General features: G+C 43.8%; 1 protein-coding gene across 3 annotated transcripts in view; it reads left to right on the forward strand.

Moving 5' to 3' along the window:
- Positions 1-13,260, forward strand: part of ZSWIM7 (zinc finger SWIM-type containing 7) — a 154,485-nt gene that overhangs the window by 22,028 nt on the left and 119,197 nt on the right. For all 3 annotated transcript variants that reach the window (XM_075333167.1, XM_075333166.1, XM_075333165.1), the window contains exon 3: positions 8,083-8,104. In XM_075333167.1, the coding sequence (XP_075189282.1) occupies positions 8,083-8,104 (22 nt within the window). The remainder of the gene's footprint in view (positions 1-8,082; positions 8,105-13,260) is intronic.

The raw sequence follows: 13,260 nt of genomic DNA on the forward strand, positions 1-13,260 counted from the left end.
ATACATATTAAAGCTATAATACAGGGGGATTTAAAAGTAGGTATGCAGTTCAATCAAGGAATTTCTATGAAATTTTATACACAAAATATACACAAGCCATTTTTTGTTTAGTGCAGCTTTTTTCACAATCTCATCAGCTCCAAACAATGGACAACGTTAAAAGAATTTATCTTGGAGGCATTTCTGGACTTTGATGCCAGTCGGATTGTGTCATACTGTGTCAACGTATCCTCAACCAATATCCTGAGAAGAGCAGACGCTCCCAATTTGTTGTTAGAAAAATAGTGTACAATTGATTATGATAAAAAATGGGTAGAATACAAAATCTATTCCTATGTGGTCCTTTCTAATATCTCTAGGGCATTGGATGACTCTCTAGTAAATGTTCGGTGTAATACCATGGCTGCGTCCTGCGTGATTATCCCTCGCTTTATTTCTGTTAGCATTGCTGCCATGAAAAACATTACGAGTGTCATCCACTTCAGGCGACGGCACTGCCAATATCATAATGGAAAATTATATGTTCACTTCAACTAAAGCCTAGATATCATTTCTCACGTTTCCTGTTCAGCTTCAAGTATCTCATCATCTCACAGCTCAGCGCTTCGCCAGGGCGTATCAAGAACATTAGCACTTCTTTAATTATTTTCTATCTATTCCATAGCTGATGGTTAATAGCATTGTTATCTATTCTCCATCAGATCCGATGGGCCCTTTTGTTGTTCTTCTATGAAGATCACGTTTTTTTTGGGGGGGGGACTCTGCATGTGAACACCATATTTCTTTTAGTTTTAGTTTTCAGGATGATAGATTTATTTCCTTAGAAAAACACAATGATGACTTAATACCAGCTTTCCCGGTCCATATTCAATAGTGTTATGTCTGGGGCAGAGTATAGCACAGCGTGGTGTGACAATGGCAGGAAAGTTACCTGTGACCGGCATTGTACTGAGCAACATCCCTGGGGTTACAGGGGAAATCTCATCCACACATGATAATTCTCAGTTGTCTCTTCTGTTACAGGAATTCACGTACTAAGAGCAAGAAAACGAAATGCTATAAATCCAAGCTGTGCTTTTTTTCATGTTCTTTCTTGAATCCATGATTTGGCAAAAAGGGCCAATGTCCTTTCATAAAAATACTATTGTTTTATACAATGCCTTGAAAAAGTATTGATACCCTGTGAACTTTTTTACGTTCCAACTACAAAGTTTAAATGTCTTTTCTTTGTCGCTCCATTGGGAGACCCAGACAATTGGGTGTATAGCTTCTGCCTCCGGAGGCCACACAAAGTATTACACTTTAAAAAGTGTAACCCCTCCCCTCTGCCTATACACCCTCCCGTGCATCACGGGCCCATCAGTTTTATGCTTTGTGTTGAAGGAGGCACAGGTATTCTTTTACCCACCCAGGGACTGCTTTTGGACGTCCCAATTGTCTGGGTCTCCCAATGGAGCGACAAAGAAGAAGGGAATTTTGTTTACTTACCGTAAATTCCTTTTCTTCTAGCTCCTATTGGGAGACCCAGCACCCGCCCCTGTTCCCTTCGGGCTGTTTGTTCTTTTGTGTACACATGTTGTTCATGTTGAATTGTTCTTTGGTTCATGGTTTCAGTTCTCCGAACATCCTTCGGATTGAATTTACCTTAGACCAATTTATAAGTTTCCTCCTTCCTGCTTTGGCACCAAAACTGATGGGCCCGTGATGCACGGGAGGGTGTATAGGCAGAGGGGAGGGGTTACACTTGTTAAAGTGTAATACTTTGTGTGGCCTCCGGAGGCAGAAGCTATACACCCAATTGTCTGGGTCTCCCAATAGGAGCTAGAAGAAAAGGAATTTACGGTAAGTAAACAAAATTCCCTTCTTTTTTAGATTTTATGTGATATACCAACACTAAGAAGCAAGTATTTAAATTTTACAATGTTTTCTAAATATTTTAAATGATGTACATTTTCTTATGCTGAAAAAGCCCCTTTTGGCTTATACTCAAGTTCCCGCGGTGTTCTCTTACCTGCTTTTTCCTGACTACTGGCACATAGACCCCTCGATGATCTCGGTTGGTACACAGGGCCACTGTTGCCATCAGCACTTTACTTCATTTGCAGCACCGCAAATCATTTGCCTGAAGTAAATAAAGCGCAGACGGCTGCGGCTGCCCTCTGCACTGGCCGAGATCATCGAGGGGTGCTACGTGCCTTTGGTAGGGAGAACAGAGGATCAGTTAGAAAAAAATTTTGTGTATGTGAAAAATGGCATAATAGGGGACAAGAAGTGGACCCGTATGACGATGGGTACATTGCTACAGAAGATAAGGATGGGGCACATTACTACAGGACACAAGGATGGGGCACATTACTACAGGACACAAGGATGGGGAACATTACTACAGGGCACAAGGATGGGGCACATTACTACAAGGGGTGGACAAGGATGGGTAAATTACTACAGGAGATAAGGATGGGGCACATTACTACAGGACACAAGGATGGGGCACATTACTACAGGACACAAGGATGGGGCACATTACTACAGGGCACAAGGATGGGGCACATTACTAGAGGGCACAAGGATGGGGCACATTACTACAAGGGGTGGACAAGGATGGGTAAATTACTACAGGAGATAAGGATGGGGCACATTACTACAGGACACAAAGAGGGGGCACATTACTACAGGACACAAGGATGGGGCACATTACTACAGGACACAAGGATGGGGCACATTACTACAAGACACAAGGATGGGGCACATTACTACAGGGCACAAGGATGGGGCACATTACTACAGGACACAAGGATGGGGCACATTACTACAGGACACAAGGATGGGGCACATTACTACAGGACACAAGGATGGGGCACATTACTACAGGACACAAGGATGGGGCACATTACTACAGGGCACAAGGATGGGACACATTACTACAAGGGGTGGACAAGGATGGGTAAATTACTACAGGAGACAAGGATGGGGCACATTACTACAGGACACAAAGAGGGGGCACATTACTACAGGACACAAGGATGGGGCACATTACTACAGGACACAAGGATGGGGCACATTACTACAAGACACAAGGATTGGGCACATTACTACAGGGCACAAGGATGGGGCACATTACTACAGGACACGAGGATGGGGCACATTACTACAGGACACAAGGATGGGGCACATTACTACAGGACACAAGGATGGGGCACATTACTAGAGGGCACAAGGATGGGGCACATTACTACAGGACACAAGGATGGGGCACATTACTACAGGGCACAAGGATGGGGCACATTACTACAAGGGGTGGACAAGGATGGGTAAATTACTACAGGAGATAAGGATGGGGCACATTACTACAGGACACAAGGATGGGGCACATTACTACAGGACACAAGGATGGGGCACATTACTACAGGACACAAGGATGGGGCACATTACTACAAGACACAAGGATGGGGCACATTACTACAGGGCACAAGGATGGGGCACATTACTACAGGACACAAGGATGGGGCACATTACTACAGGACACAAGGATGGGGCACATTACTACAGGACACAAGGATGGGGCACATTACTACAGGACACAAGGATGGGGCACATTACTACAGGGCACAAGGATGGGACACATTACTACAAGGGGTGGACAAGGATGGGTAAATTACTACAGGAGACAAGGATGGGGCACATTACTACAGGACACAAAGAGGGGGCACATTACTACAGGACACAAGGATGGGGCATATTACTACAGGGCACAAGGATGGGGCACATTACTACAAGGGGTGGACAAAGATGGGTAAATTACTACAGGAGACAAGGATGGGGCACATTACTACAGGACACAAAGAGGGGGCACATTACTACAGGACACAAGGATGGGGCACATTACTACAGGGCCCCATCCTTGTGTCCTGTAGTAATGTGCCCCATCCTTGTGCCCTGTAGTAATGTGCCCCATCCTTGTGTCCTGTAATAATGTGCCCCCTCTTTGTGTCCTGTAGTAATGTGCCCCATCCTTATCTCCTGTAGTAATTTACCAATCCTTGTCCACCCCTTGTAGTAATATGCCCCATCCTTGTGCCCTGTAGTAATGTGCCCCATCCTTGTGTCCTGTAGTAATGTGCCCCATCCTTGTGCCCTCTAGTAATGTGCCCCATCCTTGTGTCGTGTAGTAATGTGCCCCATCCTTGTGTCCTGTAGTAATGTGCCCCATCCTTGTGTCCTGTAGTAATGTGCCCCCTCTGTGTCCTGTAGTAATGTGCCCCATCCTTATCTCCTGTAGTAATTTACCCATCCTTGTCCACCCCTTGTAGTAATGTGCCCCATCCTTGTGCCCTGTAGTAATATGCCCCATCCTTGTGCCCTGTAGTAATGTGCCCCATCCTTGTGTCCTGTAGTAATGTGCCCCATCCTTGTGCCCTCTAGTAATGTGCCCCATCCTTGTGTCGTGTAGTAATGTGCCCCATCCTTGTGTCCTGTAGTAATGTGCCCCATCCTTGTGTCCTGTAGTAATGTGCCCCCTCTGTGTCCTGTAGTAATGTGCCCCATCCTTATCTCCTGTAGTAATTTACCCATCCTTGTCCACCCCTTGTAGTAATGTGCCCCATCCTTGTGCCCTGTAGTAATGTGCCCCATCCTTGTGCCCTGTAGTAATGTGCCCCATCCTTGTGTCCTGTAGTAATGTGCCCCATCCTTATCTTCTGTAGCGACGTCGTTGCGTGTGACACGTACGAGCGACCGCTAACGAACCAAAATACTCACCACATCGTTAATTGTTGACACGTTCATTTTCAAAATATCGTTGCTCGTTCTGGACGCAGGTTGTTTCCTGTAGTAATTACATTTTTTTTGGTATCTATTTTTATTTTTGAAACTTACCAGTAGGCGTATACTCGAGTCAATAATTTTTTTTCCCCAGTTTTTTGTGGTAAAATTAGGTGCCTTGTCTTATTTGCGGATCGGCTTATATTCAAGTATATACGGTTTTTGCAAGTTTTCATAGCACAGGGGCTCCTTTATCAGGCAGATTTACAAATTAATTACTGAGACAAAATATTACAGTGTCTAAATATTTTAAAAAGATAAATCTGAAAATTATGATGTGCGTTTTTATCCAGCCCCTCTGAGTTAATACTTTGTATAACCATCTTTAGCTGCAATTACTGCTGCAACTCTTTTAGGGTATGTCTATCAGCTTCACACATTTAGAGGATGACATTTTTTCCCCCTTTTTACAAAATATCTCTAGCTCAGTGCAATTGGATAGAGGAATCCGTAAACAGCAATTTTCATCTCTTACCACACATTTTTGAAGGGATTTGTGTCTGGGCCATGCAAAAACATAAGATATGATGAGTTAGTCTATTTCTTATGCATATGCGGATTTCCTGAAGCAACAAGAAGTTAGTCTAAAATAGCTGCAGAGGTCAGTGTGAAACTTGGAAGATTTACATTTTTTTTATTTTTAATTCAGGATGTGATCTAAAAAATGCCAAGAAATATACAGTATATTTAACATAAAAACCTGATTTAAGCAATAGATAATTTTCTTATGACAATATTTAGTCCAAAGGTTCTGTAATTGGGTAAATGACATGAGATCAGGTTAAATTTGCTATCTGATTAAAGGCCGCTTTGCACGCTAGCGATCACACCCACCCCCGTCGTTTGTGCGTCATGGGAAAATAACTTCCTGTGGTGCACAATATCGCTAGTACGCGTCACACACACATACCTTCCTAACGACGTCGCTGTGGCCGGCGAACAACCTCTTTTCTAAGGGGGCGGTTCGTTCGGCATCACAGCGACGTCACACAGCGGCCGACCAATAGAAGCGGAGGGGTGGAGAGCTGCCGCATGAACGTCACTCCCACCTCGTTGCCGGAGGACGCAGGAACGCTGTTGTTCGTTGTTCCCAGGATGTCACACGTAGCGATGTGTGCTGCCTCAAGAACGAGCAACAACCTGCGTCCAGAACGAGCAACGATATTTTGAAAATGAACGTGTCAACAATCAACGATGTGGTGAGTATTTTGGTTCGTTAGCGGTCGCTCGTACGTGTCACACGCAACGACGTCGCTAACGAGGCCAGATGTGTGTCACGATTTCCATGACCCCGCGATATCTCGTTAGCGATGTTGTTGCGTGTAATGGGGCCTTAAGTTGTTTATCACTTATCTACAGGATAGGTGATATCTAGTGATGAACGAACCCGTGGGTTCGCCAATCCAGCACGGGGTGGGGGGGGGAATCGGGATCAGCGAGTGAACTTGATGCCGAACTTAATTCTGAACAATGAACTCCATTTAAGTCAATAGGGACGAGACGTTCTGGGCTTTAGTTAGCACTAGAAGGCTGCAAATGGAAGTTAAATGGTAGTAAGAGCAGGATAATGTTACATTCCGTGTTTCCCGGAGGATCATGCAGCAGACAGACTCTCTTCCACACCAACGAATTAAGATTCATGAATATTCACTGCAGCCTCCTCCCACCGTCCGTACCAGTGTTTGTGATTGGTTGCAGACTGCTATGTGTGCCTCCACCCCATAATTAAAAACGTCAGCTCAGGACGCAAAAAATAAGACATCACACAATCCCAGAACCAAAAAAATTAGAATATTACTGGTCTCGGAAAATGGCAATAAAAGTGCAATTCTTCTGTTTTGAAAAATTTCAGAATTGTTTTTCCAGCACTTAAATAAAAAAAAACAAACAAAACTATACATGTTTGGTATCTACAAACTTGTACTGACCTGGGTAAGCATACTTCCAGGTCAGTTTTACCATATATTGAACATGGTAAATAAAAACACAATTATGGAATTGCAATTATTTTTTTTTTTTTTTTTTTTTTTTTTGCTATTTCACCACAGTTGGAATTTTTTTACGGTTTCCTGTACAATATGGAGCAGACTGAATGGTATCACTCAAAAGTGCAACTTGTCCGACAAAAAAACAGACACTCATATGGCGGTATATAAAAATAAAAAAGTTATGGCTCTTGGAAGAAAGGGAGAAAAAGTTAAAACGAAAACCGAAAAATTGCCGGGTGGGGAAGAAGTTAATTAAAATAGGGTGGAAGAAAAAGTGAATGTAGAAAAAACCTTTAACCAATGGTTATAATATTAAAAACAGGAAACAAAGATATTAATAGCATTCAAGTTACCAAACACACAGATAAATCTTAAATTTCACAATAAAAATATATCTTAATCTGTGCAGTTTGACAACTGGAATCCGCACCAGTCATCAGAATGGAGATGTTTTTTCCCCCATTATAATGAAGAATGCTTATTAGCTGCTTCATTTACTCCCTATTAAGTCTCCCTTCCACTAGTGTATAGTATAGGAAGCGATCTACTGCGAGATTGAGCAGAGTGTCATCCACTTGTGAGCCGATCTTGCCATCGGATCACAGATATGGGGAATAGGGAGAGCGTAAGGCTGCGCTCACATCAGCGGTATTTTGCTGCAAAACCGGATCTGGCACAAATGCATTTCACTTCAATGCATTTCCTACGGACTTGCGGCAAGATCCGGTCACATACGGTTGTGTCTGACGCACGCAACCGCATTTGACCGGATCTTGCTGCGAGTCCATAGGAAATGCACTGAAGTGAAACGCATTTGTGCCGGATCCGGTTTTGCGGCAAAATACCGCTGATGTGGGCATGGCCTAATCTCTCCATCTCTTCCGCTGCCTGTCTGTGCGTATATCGCACTGCACTTGGATAACATTCGAGTGTAGTCGATGTATTACATGCTCCCATAGGCTTTGTATAGTAGCATGCTGCAATTCTTTTCCCATACCGATCATAAGATGAAAAATAGATTCTACATGGATTAATAGAAGACTGTTTCTCACTGATGTAAAAATTCACATGGATTTTTTATTCCACCCTTGCAAAAGGTGGATTCTCTCTGTACGAGTTCCGCTACCTGCAGCACACATCTTAAACTTGGCTGCTAGACGTCTGTTGTTCTGTATGGCATTTTATATCGGGAATTTATAACCATGACATGATGAAATGAATACATTGTATATTGCTCAATATTCATATTTATATATTTATTTATTTTTTTCAGTTTCTGATGAACATCTACTAGGGTGAGTATTTTAATTCTTATTTTTTATTATTATTATTATTATTATTATTATTATAGCGCCATTTATTTAATGGCGCTTTCCAAGTGAAAAGAGGGGGCATACATAGACAAGTACAATAGTAATGCCCAATACAAGGCACAGACTTGTACAGGAGGAGAGAGGACCCTGCCCGCGAGGGCTCACAGTCTACAAGATTATTAATTTAATAAAATTAGTATTTTACATATCTCAATACATTAGGTAAATATTTTATTTATGTGAGTAGATCATGAAAAAGCATGAATTAGAATGGCTTGTGTGGTGGTGGCGGAAAACGTTCACCTGTGTGTCCGGTGCCGGTGAGCTTACTTGCTATGTAGATACCTATCCCCCGGATTCTCTTGTACACAGAGTGATATGATATTGTACCAAGTACCCAATAAGCACAATAAAAGCTTCTTCTTTTCAACAGCATGTTGGATAAGAGTTAAAGATCTCTGTTGTAAATAGTAAAGTCATTAAGTAGTCCTTGTTTTTGGAAACCCTTAAAGGGAAACCGGTCAAGTCACCTATGCCCTCCAACTCAGCAACATTCATAGCTGTATGTCCAAATTCCCTCCCTAACCAGCCCTGTATAATGTTATTCACTAATATGAATGTTTAAAAAAGCATTTATAAACCTCCGTGTTCCCTCTGCTAATTAGGGCCTTGACTATTCGAAGAGATGTTAGTTCCCCAGACTAGTCGGCCCTCTTTCCTTGTTGTCACACCCCTGTGGGCATGATAGCATGATTTCCACATGGAATTTGAACAGATCTACTACAATCCTAATTGTTCTCCTGGGACCTGACAATGAGTTTTCCAAGATGAGATATCATAAAGGGTCTGTCTCATCCACACCCATCATTCCTTCTCCTGTTTTGGCAAGAAGAAGATGGCTAATTGTATGCAGGAAATACCCTGTATCCCCGAAAATAAGACACTGTCTTATATATAGCACTAGGTCTTATTTTCAGGGGGTGTATTATTCTCGAGGAGACATGGTTGGGGGTAAGTTAACCCCCCACAAAAAGCAGACACCCCCCTTCCCAGGGTCGTCATACTTACCAGCCCCGGGCGTCTGTATGGCTCCCAGATCCTCCTGTGATCTCCCAGCAGCTGTGCTGCATGCCTCCCCTGCGTCTGGCTGCCACTCGCATAGATCAAATCACACTCACTCATATTCATACAGACACACATACACATCACATTCCATATCATTCCTCCCTGTGATCTCCCAGCAGCTGTGCTCCCCTGCGTCTGGCTGACACTCACACATCAGAACACAGTCACATATCAGACAGCATACACACACACACACACACACACACACACACACACACACACATCCGATCACATACACTCACACATCAGACAGCATACACACACGTCCGATCACATACACTCACACACACTCATGATATTGCACATACCGGTACAATCGCGCGTGCACACTCACAACATCCGGAGATATCACATGCTTCCGGCCATGTGATCCTCCGGCACTGCACAGTATCGCCGCCGAGAAGCAAGAGATATCGCTGGATGTGGTGAGTGTGTGGATGCGATCTCTAGTGTGTGTGTGTGTGTGTGTGTATGTGTTCCGCTGCATGACCTTGATGCGCTCACCTGCTCCCTGTCGGCTTCTGGTGAGTATGATGGGGGGTCTTCTCTCTTCTGGGGGTCTCCGCTGTCTATAATGAAGTGTCCTACAGTGTTTTTAACTTTTTTACCGCTGCATGACACTTCATTGTTGACCGAGGCTAGGTCTTATTTTCAGGGAATGTTTTATATTTAAGCCTCCCTGACACCTGCTAGGTCCTATTTTCGGGGGAGGTCTTATTTTCGGGGAAACACGGTAGTTCTAATTTATGTCAGATTTTCCCACCAGAGCCTCTTAGTGGAATAATCTCTGCCATATTTCTGTTGATACATTCAACATCATAGACTCGCCAAACATGACTGATACAGTACATGCATTATATGGGTTGATAATACTTTTCTGTGGTTCCGCAAAGCTAAAAATGTCAGCATTTTGAAGCAACTATGTCCCCTAATAAGATATATTCATGGATTGTATTAACTGCAAATTATTATCGATATAGAATGGATGTCTCAGGTATGGAGTGGAGATGTGCAGTCTACTTTAGGGGCAATTATCTTCACTACATGTATTAGTATCTTTGCTAGGGAAGAAACAAAGCCTTTGGTCTCTTTGTAGACTGGCTGACTCCTCTCTATGTTAATTATCACAGAGGATATGCTGCCATGTGTCCTGTCATATTGGATTTTTTTTTTTTATCTAATCCATAACTTCCCTTGTTATGCTTCCTTCTCTCCCAAGTGCTATGCTGCAGTGCTGGTTCAAATAGCAGTTGAAGCTCTTTTAGAAACTACTTTCAACTGCTGCTCAACAATAACATCATTTATTTAAATATCAGTCCCCTTTCTACCTTTCCATGTCCCAGTGTGGGGCGCAGAAAGGGAAAATCATAGATTTGATTTTCAACAAGATGCATACACTGCATTTAAAGGGAATCTGTCAGCAGGTTTTTGCTACCTTATCATTATTAGCTGCAGCCGTTCTGACACAATTTGAATTTTTAGCTTTAGTCATGTAACTGAGCCCAGGGAGCTGCCCCTGCCCACACCAGGCTCTCAATAGAGATTGTAGATTGACATTGAGGTGTCAATCATAATAGGAGTCAAGCCGGACTGCTCTGCACTTGCCAGCAAAACCTAGCAATGATAATCACCGAATAATAAAGCCTTTAGTTTAAGTAAACCACAACCTGGAGTTTGATAAGAGAGGCGTAGTTGATTTTTATCTTTTAACCCCTACAGCATGCTGGCTTCAGCTTACATAGCAAAAACCTTCTGACAGATTCCCTTTAAATAGTTACAGGAACGTTAAACGACACTGCAGCATAGCATTGGAGGGATGAATGAGGCGAGCTAAGGAATTGAAGTATATTACAAAAAATCGTAACTGTGCAATGGCTGATCAGGAATTAGAAATAAAAAAAGTTATTCTTAAGGACTGCTATTCAGATTTTTCTGTAATAGAAATATTGATTACAGCTTCCCAAAAAACGTGGCACTCGGCCTAGAGGTCTGAACATGGATCTGGCTAGTCGTGAGTTATACATCATCAACCCTGATATTATTATTATTATTATTTATTATTATAGCGCCATTTATTCCATGGCGCTTTAAAAGTCAAAGAGGGTATACGTACAACAATCATTAACAGTACAAAACAGACTGGTATAGGAGGAGAGAGGACCCTGCCCGCGAGGGCTCACACTCTACAGGGGATGGGTGATGGTACAATAGGTGAGGACAGAGCTGGTTCGCAGTGGTCTACTGGGCTGAGGGTTATTGTAGGTTGGAGGCTTGATGGAAGAGGTGGGTCTTGAGGTTCCTCTTGAAGCTTTCCACGGTAGGGGAGAGTCTGATGTGCTGAGGTAGAGCGTTCCAGAGTATGGGGGATATGATATTGCTACCTTACGAGGCTGTTTGGAATGATGACAGCCTTGTGGGAGCTATAATGCCGACCATATTGGTTTTCAAACAGCTACCCCTTCCCCCCTTCAAAAAAAAAAAAAGAACAGATTGAATCTTTGCTACATTTTCAAGAGGTGAACGGACATGTATAGATTTATATCTTTTTTTTTTTTTTTAAATTCTTTATTTAACATTTTAGAATACAACATAGATGGGTCGGGAACCATCATGACACTTTCTTACAAATTATGACAATGTGGATTCAGAAAAAGCTTTAAGTATATTAATTACTAAAAGCACTTCCACAACATGAAACCACCTGACAGTGTTATAAGTTAAGTATTTGCATGGCTTTTTTAGGAATCTTGATAGTTTTGTAAGTAATTTTTACAGAGTACCTAGATTTAGGAGCTTGTCATATTTTGTTCCAAAAAAACTACTAAAGATGGGCGTTCACTTGTGATAAAGTCGTCTAAGGGTACTTTCACACTTGCGTTATTTTCCTTCCGTTACAATCCGCCCTTTTGGGAAACAGCGGAATCCGTTAACGGATTCCGCTGTTTCCCATAGACTTGTATGGGTGACGGATTGTACCAAAAGGAGCTGCGTTGCTTCCGCTGGGCGACGCTCCGTTGCTTCCGCCCAGCGGGAGGAACGCAGCATGTAACGTTATTTTGAGCAGCGGAATCCTCTGGATTTCACTGCGCATGCTCCTTTTTTTTTTTTTTTTTTTTTTTTTTTTTTTTTTTTTTAAATCAAACTTTATTTTGGCTCGCGGTGGCCGAACGTTCAGCTGAGCGCCCGGCCGTCGGCAAGCGACAGCGCTCAGCTGAATGACCGGCCACCAGCATGCCCGGCCGCCGGCAAGTCACAGCGCTCAGCTGAGCGCCCGCCCGCCGGCATGCCCGGGCGCCGGCAAGTGACAGCGATCAGCTGATCACCCGGCGGCCGGCTGCAGGGAGCGATCAGCTGATCACCCGGCGGCCGGCTGCAGGGAGCGATCAGCTGATCACCCGGCGGCCGGCTGCAGGGAGCGATCAGCTGATCACCCGGCGGCCGGGAGCGATCAGCTGATCACCCGGCGGCCGGGAGCGATCAGCTGATCACCCGGCGGCCGGGAGCGATCAGCTGATCACCCGGCGGCCGGGAGCGATCAGCTGATCACCCGGCGGCCGGGAGCGATCAGCTGATCACCCGGCAGCCGGCTGCAGGGAGCGATCAGCTGATCACCCGGCAGCCGGGAGCGATCAGCTGATCACCCGGCGGGCGGGAGCGATCAGCTGATCACCCGGCGGCCGGCTACTGGGAGCAATCAGCTGATCACCCAGCGGCCGGCTGCAGGGAACGATCAGCTGATCGTTCACTATAGTCTGCCGCTGGTAAAACCGGGAAAAAAAAAAAAAAAAATGAAAACGAATTGCGTTGTTTTGCAGCATCCGTTGCATCCGTTGTGTCACTATATGCAACACATCCGTTGCATCCGTTACACAACGCAATGCAACGGATACCGTTCAACGCAAGTGTGAAAGTAGCCTAAAGTAAACCACTGATTTCTGTCAAATGTGTACTCTGCCTTTCGGGTACTGTTTAGGTTTGCTGTCCCAAAATATATAAAATGAAACCAAAGCAAT

Source organism: Anomaloglossus baeobatrachus, chromosome 2 (assembly GCF_048569485.1).
Source record: "Anomaloglossus baeobatrachus isolate aAnoBae1 chromosome 2, aAnoBae1.hap1, whole genome shotgun sequence".
Taxonomy (NCBI): domain Eukaryota; kingdom Metazoa; phylum Chordata; class Amphibia; order Anura; family Aromobatidae; genus Anomaloglossus; species Anomaloglossus baeobatrachus.